The 16,417-nt window shown below is 52.1% G+C and overlaps 1 protein-coding gene across 1 annotated transcript in view; it reads left to right on the forward strand.

Annotated features, from left to right (window-relative positions):
- C3 (complement C3) overlaps positions 1 to 16,417 on the forward strand; it is a 33,678-nt gene that overhangs the window by 14,894 nt on the left and 2,367 nt on the right. The window contains exons 24-38 of the mRNA XM_008836899.3: positions 730 to 933; positions 1,799 to 1,874; positions 2,006 to 2,165; positions 2,742 to 2,840; positions 3,913 to 4,069; positions 4,782 to 4,945; positions 7,029 to 7,187; positions 8,249 to 8,308; positions 8,409 to 8,499; positions 8,616 to 8,667; positions 9,050 to 9,137; positions 9,234 to 9,326; positions 10,437 to 10,542; positions 11,148 to 11,237; positions 11,438 to 11,521. Coding sequence (XP_008835121.1) covers positions 730 to 933; positions 1,799 to 1,874; positions 2,006 to 2,165; positions 2,742 to 2,840; positions 3,913 to 4,069; positions 4,782 to 4,945; positions 7,029 to 7,187; positions 8,249 to 8,308; positions 8,409 to 8,499; positions 8,616 to 8,667; positions 9,050 to 9,137; positions 9,234 to 9,326; positions 10,437 to 10,542; positions 11,148 to 11,237; positions 11,438 to 11,521 — 1,683 coding nt within the window. The remainder of the gene's footprint in view (positions 1 to 729; positions 934 to 1,798; positions 1,875 to 2,005; positions 2,166 to 2,741; positions 2,841 to 3,912; positions 4,070 to 4,781; positions 4,946 to 7,028; positions 7,188 to 8,248; positions 8,309 to 8,408; positions 8,500 to 8,615; positions 8,668 to 9,049; positions 9,138 to 9,233; positions 9,327 to 10,436; positions 10,543 to 11,147; positions 11,238 to 11,437; positions 11,522 to 16,417) is intronic.

Raw genomic sequence — 16,417 nt, forward strand, 5'->3', positions numbered from 1 at the left:
CACTTATTAGTCACTCAATACCTCCCATGCCTCAGTTTCCCCCTATCAAAATGAGGGCAATGATCTGCCTTGTTGGCTGTACAGATTGACCCTCATACCTCCCTCCCACTTTCTGTGGGAACAGGGCCCATCAGATCTGCCTGCAGGAGCCTCTGGGCCCAGGGTCACAGCAAAATGCTTTTGCTGATAAACATTTAAATGGGAAGCCACAGCCACCAAGGGCTAATAGTGACAGGTACAAGGACAAAGGACAGACAAGAAGGGGTACTGCACCCAAGACCTGAGGGTTTGAGGCCAGCACCTTAGCTACAATAGAGAGCGAGTGACAGTCTAACTCCAAAGGTGGTTGTGGCAGTTTAATGAGATGCTAGAGAACTTGGAGACTAGCAATAACTTTTAGCGGGGCCTAGGTGATCATGTTTACTGCCGTTATTTTAACTATGGGTAACATTAAATACCCAGGGACAAGGGTTCCCCTGTAAAGTACAAGCCTCCCCCCAAGCCACGCAGGGCCTTGTGCAGCCCCTCAGCCATGCATCCCCACTGCTGTGCATCCCCTCAACCAAACATCCCCTCAGAGGTGCAGCCCCACTGCCTTCCTTGCAGCCCCCCTGCTGCCCCACCTCCAGACTGTTCTCTGTTGCTGAGCCCCAGGCTCCCTCTGGTCAGAGGTGAGGATGCTGGGGTCATCCGGCCTGAGCAGGTCCTTCCCTCCATCCCTGGCTGCAGGGACCCCGGTGGCTCAGATGGCAGAGGACGCGGTGGACGGGGAGCGACTGAAGCACCTGATCGTGACGCCGTCAGGCTGTGGGGAGCAGAACATGATCAGCATGACGCCCACAGTCATTGCCGTTCACTACCTGGACCAGACCGAGCAGTGGGAGAAGTTTGGCCTGGAGAAGAGGCAGCAGGCACTGGAGCTCATCAAGAAAGGTGTGCCTGTATGGGGCCTGGCTCTGCCTCGCAGGGACCCGAGGCCCCGTTCCTGCAGCAAAGGCCGCGCCCACTCCCCTCAACTAGAGCCTACACCCCTCCACTAGAGACCACGCCCTCACTGGTGGCCACGCCCATCCACTAGAGCCCACACCCTCCTTGGTGGCCCCACCCCTTCGTTACAGGTCACGTCATTGGTGGCCACACCCCCCACTAGAGGCCAGGCTCCTCTGCTAGATACCACACCCCGCCACTGGAGACCACGCCCCCATTGGTGGCCACACCCCTTCGTTAGAGGCCACGCCCCTCCACCAATAGGCCATGTCCTCCGGTTGAGGCCACGCCCCTCCCATTAGAGCCCATGCCCTCTATTAGAGACTATGTCCTTTAGAGACCACGCCTTCCATTAGAGGCCCCGCCCCTCCACTGAAGCGCCCACCCCTCCTCCAGACCCACTCTCTTCCCTGCCGTTGGTCGTCTGAGACCCCTCACTTCCTGCCTGAGTCCCTGACCTACTCTGGGTCCCTCTCCCCAGAATCTACCTCCCACCTGCCCTGTGCTACCTTCCCCTCTGCACACACCTGCCCCATCCCCATACCATCCAGTGAGACCCAGCCCCATCACACACCCCAACTCTGCACCTCGCCTGCATTCTCACACTCCTGTAACCCTTTTTCCCTCTGTGTTCTTTTAGACCTTTCCCTCCCAGGACCCTGGCTCTCCCCTCTTTGAATCATTGTCCCACCCCACATAGGGGACATCCTTGCCTGGTTTGTCTACCTCGCCCTTCCGGCACCTGCCGCATCCTCACTCAGCTCAGTCCCTACCAGTCCCTTCCTTTAGTGACCCCATACCTTCTGCACAGGGTACACCCAGCAGCTGGCCTTCAAACAGCCCAGCTTCGCCTATGCAGCCTTCAAAAACCGAGCACCCAGCACTTGGTGAGTGCGGATGATCCAGTGGCTTGGCCCAGGATGAGAGGATCAGGCCCCGCCCGTCTCTGCTCTTTGGGTTGGGGTGACAATTTCTGCCCCCCAAAGCCAGCTGGTTCACACGCAGTGTCCACCTGCAGGCTGACAGCCTATGTAGTCAAGGTCTTCTCTCTGGCCACCAACCTCATCGCCATCGACTCCCAGGTCCTGTGTGGGGCTGTTAAATGGCTGATCCTGGAGAAACAGAAGCCGGATGGTGTCTTTCAGGAAGATGGGCCAGTGATTCACCAAGAAATGATTGTAAGAGGCTGGGGGATTTGGGGCAGAGGGAGATAGAGCATCCCAGGAGGGAGGGATAAATATCTCCCCTCATTTGAGCTGCTGCCCAGGTCACTTGGTGGAGGGGGCCCAAGATACAGGGGAAGAAATTTGCAAAATATTGCAGCATTGCAAAAATCAAGAGACAAATATTTATAAGGTGTGTGCCTGTGTGTGCATGTGTGTGCGTGCGTGCGTGCATGCGTGTGTGTGCACGTATACATGTGGAGACCAGAGGTCCACCTTCTTTTGTTTTGTTTTCTGAGACAGGGCCTCACTATGTAGTCCCAGCTGGCCTGGAACACACTATGTAGACTAGCTGACATCAAACACAGAGATCTGGCTGCCTCAGCCTTCTCATTATGCCAGGGACCCCAGCCCAGGGGTCCCCCTGGAATTAGAATAAACACACAATTCAGTTGATTCACACTAGAGACTTTGACCTTCCTGGGGGACGATCAGAGCACCAGGAGGAGACCCGGCCCCAGCCAGATTCCCTGGTACTCAACGGACCCTGCTGGCCACCTGAAGATCCACTTCTTCCGCTCCTCATTGCAGGGTGGCTTCCGGAACACCAAGGAAGCCGACGTGTCCCTCACAGCCTTCGTTCTCATTGCGCTGCAGGAGGCCAGAGAGATCTGCGAGGGACAGGTCAACGTAAGTTCCTCTCCCTTCTCCATCCTGCCCCCCCCACCCCCCTGCCTGGGAGGGGAAGGGAGACCCTAATTTCTTTCTGTGGCAGTTGTAAAACACTCTGACCTCATGGCGGCTACGAACCGTCCCTAACTCCAGTTCCAGGGGAATCCAAAGCCCCCTTCTGACCTCCACAGCATTGCACGACATGGGTGCACTCACATACATGCAGGTACTACACTCATACACATAAAATTAAAAATAATAAATTAAAAAAAAAAAAACTCTGACCAAAAACAACTTAGGGAAGGAAAGGGGTTTGAGTTTCCAGTTCTGGATCCAGCCCATCATGGAAGCTGAGGTAGAAACTCAGAGGCAGGCCTGACAGTTGTTGCACACAGAGGAACTCGTTTCACAAAGCAGCCCAGCAGCAACCATGGAGAGTGCTGCTTGCAAGCCTCTGCCTGCCAGCCTGCTCTCAAGCTGGCCTACACTTGGCTAGCTTTTTTAATTTTTTAAAAATCAATTGATACTTATTTATGTGTATGTGTTTTGCCTGTATGTATGTAGGTGGACCATGTATGTGCAATGCTCACAGAAGAGGACACAGATCCTCTGGAACTGGAGTTATGGGTGATTGTGAGCTGCCATGTGGGTTCTGGGAACTGAACCCAAGTCCTCTGCAAGAGCATCCAGGGCTCTTAACCCCTGGGCCAGCTCCCTAGCCGGATTTGGAACATCTTGTCAACATTTTGTAACTTGAAATTGGCCCCTGAGAGAGTACATACATCACAGTCACCTGTCACTGTTATAGGGTGGAGCTTGCCTATCCTCCACCAAGGAACCGATGGTCACACGCTGTCCAGCACACCCCTGATGTGTAGGTACATGAAAGGATTAAGCAATAGGCATCCTACAAGTGGCTCCAGTGTCTAAGAGACTTAACACTGATCCAAACAGAGGAGAAATATTATTCTAGTGGCCCAGGAGTGATGCTAGAAGTGTCCTGACTGGTGTCTCTCAGTGGTACTGGTAGGGTCCTGACCAGCATCTCTCAGTGGTGCTGGTAGGGTCCTGACTGGTGTCTCTCTCACAGAGCCTTCCTGGTAGCATGACCAAAGCAGGAAAGTACCTTGAAGCTAATTACATGAACCTGCAGAGACCATACACAGTGGCCATTGCTGGGTGTGCCCTGGCCCAGATGGGCAGACTGGAAGAGCCCTATCTCAGCAAGTTTCTGAACACAGCCAAAGGTGAGGAGTCAGTGGTGCGTAGCTGGGGGAGTTCTGGGTCCTGTGGTTTCTAGACTGTGCAAGTTCTAGATCACGTGGTTTTGAGATCATGTGGGTATGTTGAACCTTTATTATAAACCACACGCGAGGCCATTGCATCATTCACCCAACAGTCCACTAGGCATTCGTGTCTGAGGAAGGAGGAGGGTATTGACCGAAGGACACTGAATTAGAGACTGTCCTCACTTCTGTTCCTGTTGCTCTGATAAAATACTCTCTGACGAAAGCAATTCAAGGGAGAAAGTGTTTTTTTTAGCTCACAGCTTGAGGGCAGTTCATCACGGCCGGGGAAGTCAAGGCAGCAGGTGCTGGAAGCAACTGGTCACCTCAGGAAACAGACAAATGAATTCTGGCTGGTGTTCAGCTCACTTTATCTTTTATACAGCCCATGATCCCCTGCCCCAGGGAATAGTCCCACCCACAGTCAAGATGGGCCCTCCTACATCAAGTAACACCTTCAGGACAGTTCCCCACAGGCATGGCCAGAGCATTGTCTCCCAGGTGCTTCCAGATTCTGTCAAGTTGGCCACCAACACTAACCACCCCAGGGATGTTGAGTGTAGCTAAGATGGCCAATACCAGGGAACCCTGTACAGGGCTCTTTTGAGCTCCCTCTGAACCACTCTTGGGCTGGACAGGCAGTGAATGTGGGACTGGGGTGTCCCCTGTGCAGACCGGAACCGCTGGGAAGAAGCTGGCCAGCAGCTATACAATGTGGAGGCCACATCCTATGCCCTCTTGGCCCTGCTGCAGCTGAAGGACTTCGACTCTGTGCCTCCAGTGGTGCGCTGGCTCAATGAGCAGAGATACTACGGTGGTGGCTACGGCTCCACTCAGGCAAGTGGCCCCACCCTGTGCCCCAGCCTGCTTAGCCTGCAACCATTCTCCCTGAGGAGACAGCAAGACCTGGGCCACTCTTCTGTCCAGTGAGTGTAAGGGACCAGAGAGGATCTGAGAAACTAGATCACATTCCTGGTTCTCAGGCCTCCAAAGCCACCCTCTCTGACTGGAGGATTCTAGAACATTGTCCCAGTTCCACCAGGCTCCCACTGTTCCTGTCTGGTGTGTGGGTTCTAGATCGTGTTCCAGGTTACAGAAGGCTTGGAAGAAGGCTCTCACTGGAGGGTTCTAGATCATGTTCTAAGTTTCAGTGGGCTCCCAGTGTGCCCCTCTCATCAGAGATTCTAGATCATCTTTCTAGTTCCACTAGGCCCCCAAGTTTCCATTTCTCACTGGGGGGATTCTAGAATACAGTCCCAGGTCCACCTGGCTCCCAGTGTGCCCCTCTGTCATGGAAGCATTCTGGGTCATGTTTCTAGTTCTGCCAGGCTCCTAATGTCCCCCTCTCTCATGTATGGGTTTGAGATCACCCAATCCCCCAGTGGATTCTAGACCTCAATCCCAGCTCCAAACCAAGGTCTCAGTGCCACCCTTTGTCACTGGCACATTCTAGAACATGTTCTCATGTATACTAGGGCTCAGCCCAAGTGTCTCTTTCTCTAGATTTTTCTAGATTGTGGTTTCAGTAACTTCAGGCTAGGCAAGCACAGATTCTAGTCTGATCTGCCTTTTTTTCAGGGGGCTGTCAGGCTCTTTCCCAGTGTTCATTCTCAGCATCTTGCCAGCTTCCTTTTAGTTGCTATGATAAAAACCTTGGGGAGGTTGGAAAGGGTTTATTTGGCTCACAGCTCACAGCCTGTCCTCAAGGAAAGCCAACTCAGGAGCTCAAGGCAGAGGCTTGAAATGGGAGCCGAAGCAGAGACCATGGAAGAACGCTGCTTGTTTACTGGCTTGCTCAGTTACCTTTCTCTTTTCTTTTTTGGTGTTTTTGAGACAGGGTCTCCCTGTAGCCCCAGCTGGCCTGGAACTCACTATGTAGATCAGGCTGGCCTTGAACTCATAGCGATCCACCTGCCTCCGCCTCCTGAGTGCTGGGATTAAAGGTGTACGCCACCACACCAGGCTCTCAGTTCCCTTTCTTATTTAGCTCAGGATCACCTGCCCAGGCTTGGCACCACCCACTGTGGACTGGACCCTCCTACGTCAATCAGCAATCAAGAAAATGCGTGGCCATAGGCCAGTCTGATGGAGAAAATTCCTCAAATGGGGTTCTCCCTTTTAAAAATATTTTATTCTTTTTTCTTTTCTTTTTTTTTTTTTGTATGAATGTATTCCTCCATGTGTGCAAGTGCACTGGTGGCATGCAATGCGCATAGAGGTCAGAAGAGGGTATCAGATCCCTGGAACTGGAGTCATGGACAGTTGTTAGCCACCTGTGGGCACTGGGAACTGAGCCCGAGTCCTCTACAAAAGCAGCCAATGCTTCTAACCACTGAGCCAGCTCTCCAGCCCCTGGGGTCTCTCTTTCCAGGTGTCTCCAGTTTGTGTCGAGCTGTTAGAAATGATCCAGGTAGAAGCACTTTAGGGTTTGGTGCCTTCACACTTCGATTTTATCCTTTTTTTTTTTTAGAGAATTCTAGACTCATTTCTGGGTTTCTAAGTCCTGGTCAAATACTCCCTCCTCTGGACCACATTTTAAAAGCTCTGGATCTGTAGTCTTATGGTTGGATTTCCTGGTGGATCCTAAACATGCTTTCAGTGTCTCTAAGTCCTGGTCAAAAGCTCTCTCCCTTGGAGAGTTCTCGAACACGTCCTCAGTGTCTCATGACCTGCACTGTTATTCGCACTCCTGTAGGTTCTAGGTCACAGACTTACTGTTGCCAAGTCCTGGTCTGACTTCTCTCAAGCAAAGAGCTCTGAGACCCCACCCCAACTTCTAATTTGATCTCTACTCTCCCTGGCAGGTTCTGGGTACAAATCTGGTGCCGTAATTCTGACCTGAACCTTATCTCCGCAGTGCGTTCTAATCACTTTCCCAGTGGAACCAAAGCTCACCTTCCTTCTGTCTCATGGATTCTAGGCCACTTTCATGGTGTTCCAAGCCTTGGCTCAATACCAAACAGATGTCCCTAGCCACAAAGACTTGAACATGGATGTGTCCCTCCACCTGCCTAGCCGCAACTCCCCAACAACGTTTCGCCTGCTCTGGGAAATTGGCAGCCTCCTGCGGTCAGAAGAGGTACAGATACCCAGCCTTCCTCCCTTCCATCCTCTATATTAGCCATGGGGGGGCAGGGGAGACAGTCACCTGCCTACCAATGGCATCAGAGTCACACAAAGGCGGTGTGTGTCTGTGTGTCTGTGTATATGCACAGGTGTGCATACATATGTGTATACATACATGTGAAGGCCAGAGGACAACCTTGGGTGTCCTCCCTCAGCTGCCGTCTACCTTGTTTTTGTTTTTGAGATGGTCTCCCTGTGGCCTGGAACTTACTGTGTAGCCCAGACTGACCTCAGTCTCAGAGGCCCACCTGCTTCTGCCTTAAAGGTGTGCACCACCACACCTGCCTTCCACCTTGTGTTTATTTATTTTATGAGTGTTTTGCCTACATGTATGTAGTGCACCCATATCATAAAATACTCACAGAGACCAGAAGAGGGCATCAGATCCCCTAGAACTGGAGTTATAGTTGATTGTTGGCCACCATGTAAGTGCTGGGAACCAAACCCAGTTCCTCTACAGGAGCAGCCAGTGCTTTTAACCACTGAGCCGTCTCTCCAGCCCCATCAGCTACCTTTTTTTATGCAACCCAAGCCTTTCTACCTACACAGGCTGGCACTGCCCACAATAGGTTGGGCCTTCCCCCATCAACTAGCAATTAAGACAGTGCCTTGGGGTTGGAGGCAGGGCAGGTGGATTTCTGTGAGATCAAGGCTAGCCTAGTCTATATAGCAAGTTCCAGGCCAACTGGGGCCTGTCTCAAAAAGACCAAAAAGAAAACACACACACACACACACACACACACACACACTAAATAAATAAATAAATAAATAAATAAATAAATAAATAAATAAATAAATAATAAACAAAATGCTGCATAGACACGGACAGAGCAGTCTGATCTGGAAATTTTTCCATTAATGTTCCCTCTTACCTACGTGACTCTAGGTTTGTGTTTGTGTTGTTGACAGTAGCAACTTACCTGCACAAAAGGCAAGCACTTTATTAACTGAGCAACCCCCTTGGTCCTGGAGCCAGCTCTTAACACCCTCTTCTCTCTCTCCTCACCTATACAGACCAAGTATAATGAAGGCTTCTCACTGACGGCCAAAGGAAAGGGCCAAGGGACAATGTCGGTAAGGGCAGAGGACCAACTTCCACCTCACCCACCTTCCTGTCCCTCCTCAGCCATCCCAAGTCTGCCCTGGAACTCTGTCTCCCCTTCCCTCTCTCTAGGTGGTGACAGTGTATCAGGCCAAGGTCAAGGGCAAAGTTGCCTGCAAGAAATTTGACCTCAGGGTCATCCTAAGACCTGCCCCTGAAACAGGTAAAATAAAGAACCTTCTATCATGCATCAACCCTCCTCCTGTCCTATCACCCACCTCCTCCTGCATCAGGCCCCTGGGGCAGCTTCTCACAATGTTCTGTTTCTTGTGTTTGTAGTCAAGAAGCCCCAGGATGCCAAGAGAAGCATGATTCTAGACATCTGCACCAGGTGAGCCTCTGGCTCCCCCCTCAGCAACAGTTATTCATTGCGCTGCTCTTTATTGTTTGTTTGATTGTTTTTCCTTTTTTAGACAGGGTCTTCCTGTAGCCCAGGCTGGCCTGGAACTGTCTCTATAGACCAGGCTGGCCTCAAACTCAGAGATCCACCTGTCTCAGTCTCCTAGTGCTGGGATGGCAGGTGTGCGCCACTGTGCCAAGCTGCGTCTCCTTCTCTTGCCCCTGGGAGATATTCTCCGAAATCAAACATTCCTCTGTGATGCCCAATGGAATCAGAAGCCTGAGTTCCTGATCAGACCCCCTCATTCAGGCACCAACCCTGGGTGCCCACCTGTCTTGAAACCCGACGTCCTTTCTTCTTCTTCCCTGTGCAGGTACCTGGGAGATGTGGATGCCACAATGTCCATCCTGGACATCTCCATGATGACAGGGTTCATTCCTGACACAAATGACCTGGAACTGGTAGGAAGGACTTGGGGCTGGGACTTTGGGAAGGAGCCTTTGGGAAGAGGCTCGGGGGAGAGGTGGGAGATTTTCACAAGTGCCGCTATTCTCCAGCTGAACACCGGTGTAGACAGATACATCTCCAAATATGAGATGAACAAGGCCTTTGCCGACAACAAGAACACGCTCATCATCTACCTGGACAAGGTGAGACGCAGCCTGCAGAGCAGTCCGTGGCGCCCCTCGTCTTTGCTCTCTGCACTTCCTTCTTTCTCTGTCTCCTCTCAGATCAGGCTTGGGAAGACAAGTCTGTGCTGGGGGGGTAGCTATGAGGATCAATAAAGACACGTGTATATCTCATTCCAGTATATTCCACATGGAACTGGGAACGTTGGTACACACCTGTAGTCTCAGCTACCTCAGAAGCTGAAACAAAGATCTCTTGAGGCCAGGAGTGTTATTTATTTCTAATTTTATGCATATGAGTGTCTTGCCTGCGTGTGTATAAGTGCACCCATAACATGCAATGCCTGAGGAGATGAGAAGAGGGCATCGGATCCTCTGGAACTGAAGTTATATCCAGTTCTTAGCTGCCAAGTGGGTGCTGGGAGCCAAATCCAGGTCCATTGCAAGAGCAGCCAGTGCTCTGAACTGCTGAGCCGTCTCTCTAGCCCCTCCATCTTATCTTTTGAGACAGGGTCTCTTACTGAACCAGAAGTTCATCACTTTGGCTGGACTGGCTGACCATCGTTATAGTAAAATACCAGAGGTTTCCTGATTTATAAAGAAGAGAAGTTTCTTTAGCTCAGAGTTTTAGAAAATAAAAGCCCAAGACTGGTTGATCTCAACTGTTTAGTGTTGAGTGAGAACCTTTTGACGTAATGACAGGAGAGCCAAGAGCAAGTTCAGAAAACTGGACTTATAGCAAACCAACATTACAATAACCAGTCTGTTCCCAGGAGACCTGATCCACTCCTCCAAGACAGGCATTAATCCCTTTCAAGGTGGTCCCTTGTGACCTAAGTATCTCCCTTTGAGGCTCTCCACTTAATAGAAGATAAACCACATTCCCACCACAGCAACTTGCTAGTGGGAGCTCAGTCGCCTGGATGCCTCTAATACTGAAGGGGGTGGGGGCTGGAAAACAGTCTAGCTCTAAGCTGAGAGGGCTGTAAATGTGCGGACCTGCTCATTCATCTTACCACCATCTAGAACATTTCTTGGTCCTCAGTTTCTCCAGTATGGATCCAAATGCCAGGACCTTAATCCAGGGCTTCCTCTGTGACAGCTGCTGACCAGCTCCCCCTCTCTCCTTAGATCTCACACTCCCAGGAAGATTGCCTGTCCTTCAAAGTTCACCAGTTCTTTAATGTGGGCCTCATCCAGCCGGGGTCGGTCAAGGTCTATTCCTATTACAATCTGGGTGAGTGGCTGACCCAGACCAGGAGGATTGGAGATCTCTGTGTGTTGGGGACCTAGAGCCTCAAGGGTCTGACAGACCCACAGGTCAGAAAGTTAGGAGTCTCAGAGATTCCTAACTTGAAGTTCTGAGAGTCTCTGGAATCTGCGAGTTGGGAGACTAAGGGTCTAAGGATTTACGTGGTTTGGGGGGCTGTGAAGGTCCTAGAGATCTAGAAGATGTGGAGGTCTGAGGGTCCCAGGGATCTGAGGTTGGGGATCTGAAGTTTCTGTGGATCTGGAAGTTGGGGTCCAAAGTTTCGATGGATCTGAAAGTTGGGGGTCCAATATTCCTGGTTATGTAGGTGTTGGGTACTGAGAATTCTAGGCATCTGAGAGTTGTGGGTCTGAGTTTTCTATAGGCTTGTAACTTTGGGGTTTGAAGACACCAGAGCCCGAGGGTCCCCTAAAATCAGAAAGTCCAGAATCTGAAGGCCACTGGAATCTACAGTTGGGGATCTAGCAACTCAGGGCTGAGGACTCCCTCACTGAGCATCTGAGCCTGCCAGGCACAGTCTCTGAGATGGAGTCCATGACCATCTGACCTCTTCCCATCCCTTCTACCCACAGAGGAATCATGCACCCGTTTCTATCACCCCGACAAAGAGGACGGCATGCTGAGCAAACTCTGCCACAAAGAAATGTGTCGCTGCGCCGAGGGTGGGTGCCTGGGAGCAAGTGGGGGGCTGGATCTGGGCAAGACACACCTTGCCCAGGCTCCCCAACCCATGGGGAGGGATGGCTTTAAAGCCAACACCCAGTGGGCACCAAGCAGGGTAGGTCCTCAGGACCAGCCACATTCACAGATAGTGAGCCCTGGAGGGGAGTGGAACTCAGCCTGTTTGCACCCTGCCCTGCAGAGAACTGCTTCATGCATCATTCCGATGAAAAAGTCACCCCGAATGGCCGGCTGGACAAGGCTTGTGAGCCCGGAGTGGACTACGGTGAGTGTGCCCATGAGTGACAGCAGGTGGTTATGTCAGACTGTGAGATGTGAGGGGTGGATATGATGACCTGTGACCAACTGGGAGCGGCAACGGCCGTGCCTGTGCTGTGGAGGACTGGTGAGGCGGCACGCACAAATGTGTCAGAAGGGCTATAGTTTGGGAGAGGGGATGTTGAGTGATTTTCCAAATAATTACCTAAATAGGACACTGATGACAGATCAAAGAAACAATTATACCTTAGTGAATCAATGAGTTTATTGGGGTGACTCACAGAGGGTGGGTGAGGGGTGACTCACAGGAGTGTGATGAGTGTGGTGAGGGGTGACTCACAGGAGTGTGCTGAGTGTGGTGAGGGGTGACTCACAGGAGTGTGCTGAGGGGGGACTCACAGGAGTGTGCTGAGGGGGGACTCACAGGAGTGTGCTGAGGGGGGACTCACAGGAGTGTGCTGAGGGGGGACTCACAGGAGTGTGCTGAGGGGGGACTCACAGGAGTGTGCTGAGGGGGGACTCACAGGAGTGTGCTGAGGGGGGACTCACAGGAGTGTGCTGAGGGGGGACTCACAGGAGTGTGCTGAGGGGGGACTCACAGGAGTGTGCTGAGGGGGGACTCACAGGAGTGTGCTGAGGGGGGACTCACAGGAGTGTGCTGAGGGGGGACTCACAGGAGTGTGCTGAGGGGGGACTCACAGGAGTGTGCTGAGGGGGGACTCACAGGAGTGTGCTGAGGGGGGACTCACAGGAGTGTGCTGAGGGGGGACTCACAGGAGTGTGCTGAGGGGGGACTCACAGGAGTGTGCTGAGGGGGGACTCACAGGAGTGTGCTGAGGGGGGACTCACAGGAGTGTGCTGAGGGGGGACTCACAGGAGTGTGCTGAGGGGGGACTCACAGGAGTGTGCTGAGGGGGGACTCACAGGAGTGTGCTGAGGGGGGACTCACAGGAGTGTGCTGAGGGGGGACTCACAGGAGTGTGCTGAGGGGGGACTCACAGGAGTGTGCTGAGGGGGGACTCACAGGAGTGTGCTGAGGGGGGACTCACAGGAGTGTGCTGAGGGGGGACTCACAGGAGTGTGCTGAGGGGGGACTCACAGGAGTGTGCTGAGGGGGGACTCACAGGAGTGTGCTGAGGGGGGACTCACAGGAGTGTGCTGAGGGGGGACTCACAGGAGTGTGCTGAGGGGGGACTCACAGGAGTGTGCTGAGGGGGGACTCACAGGAGTGTGCTGAGGGGGGACTCACAGGAGTGTGCTGAGGGGGGACTCACAGGAGTGTGCTGAGGGGGGACTCACAGGAGTGTGCTGAGGGGGGACTCACAGGAGTGTGCTGAGGGGGGACTCACAGGAGTGTGCTGAGGGGTGACTCACAGGAGTGTGCTGAGGGGTGGCTCACAGGAGTGTGCTGAGGGGTGACTCATAGGAGTGTGATGAGTGTGCTGAGGGGTGACTCACAGGAGTGTGCTGAGTGTGCTGAGGGGTGACTCACAGGAGTGTGATGAGTGTGGTGAGGGGTGGCTCACAGGAGTGTGCTGAGTGTGCTGAGGGGTGAATCACAGGAGTGTGATGAGTGTGGTGAGGGGTGACTCACAGGAGTGTGCTGAGGGGTGATTCACAGGACTGTGGTGACGGTGAGTTGCAGAAGGATGAGGCCTTGTGAGTCTTACAAGTCTCCGGAATTGTAAGTTTTGTTTACTTCCTGACTGTTCTAGCTTGGTTTCTGTGACTGTGCTAAAACCCTCTGACCTAAATCAAGTTAAGGGAGGAGAGGGCTTATCTGGCTTACCCTTCCAGGTCAAGGGCCAGCACTGAGAGAACTCAGGGCAGAAACTCAACAGGAACTTGAGTGCTTGCTGGCTGACTCTCAGACCCATGCTCAGCTAGCTTTTTAAAGTGACTAAATTTTTATTATATATGTATGAGCATTTTTCCTACTCGTATGTAAGTGTGCCATGTTGTTGCGGGTTCTCCTCAGGCCAGCTGTGAAGACCCTTACCTGGATCGGGTCCCCTGCCGATTGGGGGGGCAAGAGGCACGGAGTCACAACACAGACACCGGGAGTTGGGTAGAAGCAAGCACTAGGCGAGGTGCTGCAGGCTCGTTTAATGCAGGAGGGGGCATGCCTTATATTTCCCTTTTCTCCACCCCCAAGTTCCTTTAGTCAGTGTATCATTTTCTGATTGGTCCGTGCCACGCAGTCCGTCAGCAGTCACTGGGCTCGCGAGCAGGGTACAGAGGCGTGGGCTCCTTTTGGCAGACTATTTGTGGACCAAGAAGTGAAGTGAATTCTCGCTGAGTCCCAGGGCTCTGGGTCCACGCCATCTTTGGAGGCCTCCTGCTACATTTCCACCCTTTTTCTTTAAAAAGGACTGTCCAGCGAGAGCCTGTAGGCAGCTCTGTCTCAGGATGACCCCAGGATCATGGACTGTACCTGTCTTAGGTTGTCCTATTCGGGCATGAACCTTACCCATCATTGGAGCATGGAGCATGGGCGTACACGTCCATGTCCTGGCTTAGGTTGATTCAGCCCAACAGGAGCTTACCCATCGTTGACTACCAGTCCTCCAAGGGGTATCGTCCCAGGGGATCAGTCGTGGTGGGGAATTATCTGTAGGAAGCCTCGTACATTTGTGCAAGCCAAGTCTGTCGGGCTGCATAGGGTGGGTTGAAATCATCTTTGTGTACTGCTCTGAGGGCCTGATACACTGAGTGACTGAATTTTTTCTGACTGTGGGAATGAAGAACAAGGCATTTAAGAAGTAGAAAGAGAAGAATAATTATGCCTGTCAGTAAATGACGATCCAAGACAGGTCAAAGAGTGCTTTTAGATTAGAGGCACTTCCGGCATAATCTTGGACAGTCAGGTTGAACAGCCCAATGCATGAGGATGCATTGTTAGTAGTGAAGCACATAGAGTTATTTAGGGGCCAGGAGCCATTGAGTGCTTCCCAGGAAGTAACTGGTTCCATGGTGGGGAGGCCAAGCATAGAATTAGTTGAATAGAAGGTGGGATAGGCTGGGGAATGAAGCAATGAGGGCAAGAGTATAGGTGGGGAGGGGACCAAGGCCCAGAGATCATGGGCCGTAGCAAGGGCAGGGAAGAGCAAACCAATTATCTAGATAGCAGCAAGGTCTCTGGGTCCTGGGGGTCCCATTAGTCAGTTGCTTGTCTCACATCTCTCACTGGAACCCATACTGGCTTTGTTTCTGTCTGAGAAAACATACAAGCATAGCCACACTCTCTTGTTAACAAGGGGGCGGGTGATTGCCATTGACATGTTAAGGGGTCCTTCCATCTCACTAGTGGCAGGGGTGTAGGATGGGGATTGGCGCGGGGGCCAAGATTGGAGTCGATCCTGGGCAGTCAGTGGCCATTAGGATTGGGAGTGTTGGGCAAGGTGTTGTCCTTTCCCTGATAGTCCCAAGTTATCGTGGAGCATAATATCATCATAAAAGGCATGGTCATCCATGGTAAGGAACACGCCCATGTCCTCTAGGACGTCTGGGCCCCATATGTTATGGGGAACATCCACTACTATGGGGGTAACTGTGCCCTGGTTCCCATCCAAGTTCTTCCAATATACTGGATGTGTGACCAGCTTGGTACCTTGTGTGTCGCCAACTTTTATTGGTGGGCCTGGCTGGTATTTCCAATGAGGGAATTTAAAGGATTCAGTTTCTGATATAATGGTGACATCAGCCCCTGTGTCTACTAGGCCCTTTATGGCAGTTCCATCTAGGAACAGGGTCATTAGTGGGGAGTGGTTGAGGATTGGGAGAGTCCATAATATCTGTCTCTGTTCCTCTCTTGTGGGCGGGGCTGAGGGACACCCCATGTGGAGTTTAAAGGAGCCAAGTCCGGTTGAGACTGTGACCTACAGTCTTTAGCCCAATGGATGCTTTTTTGCACTTGGGGCAGCGAGTCTTGGGGCAGGTTGTACCTCTTGGGCAGTGGCTAGGAAAGTGGCCAAGCCCCCCACAGTTCCAGGAGCCTTCCCATGTGCCAAAGTGGGCGGGTTTTCCTTGCAACAAAAGAGTCTCCAAGGAGACGGTCAGAGCCTCAATAGAGCCCACCTGGGGTCTGAGTCTCTAGTAGAGAGTACCCATTTGTGAATGTTATCATTGCGGGCAGGCGTGATAGCATTACGAGTAGGGATATTTAGTTCCTCCCAAGTTAACTGTTTGATAAGCACCTCTCGGGTGGGTCCAGACTCCACCCTCCACTCTACTGCCTTGGTGACATAGGTAAGGAAGTCTGTGAAGGACTCCCCTGACTGTTGAATCCAATTACAGAAAAAGACTTGTGGATCACTGGAGGGGGGGGGCAACATTTAAAGGCCTTAAAGGCCAAGTCAAAAACTTGTTTAAAATAGGCATGGAGGCCAATAGTAGACTGGGAGATGGGGTCAGTATATTGTCTGTGTCCCATGAGCATGTCCAACGTAATCTTGAGGCCATATTGGAGATTTAGGCATGTCTGGTTTTCAACCTGATCGTCATAGCCTGTGCGCCAGTTTAGAAAGACTGAGGGTTCTAGGACTGCCTTTAGTAAGTTATACCAATCATAGTAGATTTGTAACTGTAAGGACCACAGGCGAAGAACCTGCTCGAAATATGGGGAGTCAGGGCCCGATTGCTCTGCTGCCTTGTGGATAAGAACAAGGTCAGCAAGTGGGGTGGGCAGCCATGGATGCTGTGCCGCATCGGGGCCAATGTTAACCAGAAATGTGGACAAAGGTGGGTGAGGGTTTAAGGAGGGCAGTCTAGGAGGGAGGGGCATGGTAGCAGGGGAAGGGGCGGGATGATTATGGGGGGAGAGAGTAACTCCTTCCACGGGTAATGGGGCAGGGAATTTCTGGGCATGGTAGCTCTAGGAGAGTATCCTGAGATATAGGCAAAG

The sequence above is a fragment of the Nannospalax galili genome, unplaced genomic scaffold, assembly GCF_000622305.1.
Source record: "Nannospalax galili isolate Female #2095 unplaced genomic scaffold, S.galili_v1.0 scaffold77, whole genome shotgun sequence".
NCBI lineage: Eukaryota > Metazoa > Chordata > Mammalia > Rodentia > Spalacidae > Nannospalax > Nannospalax galili.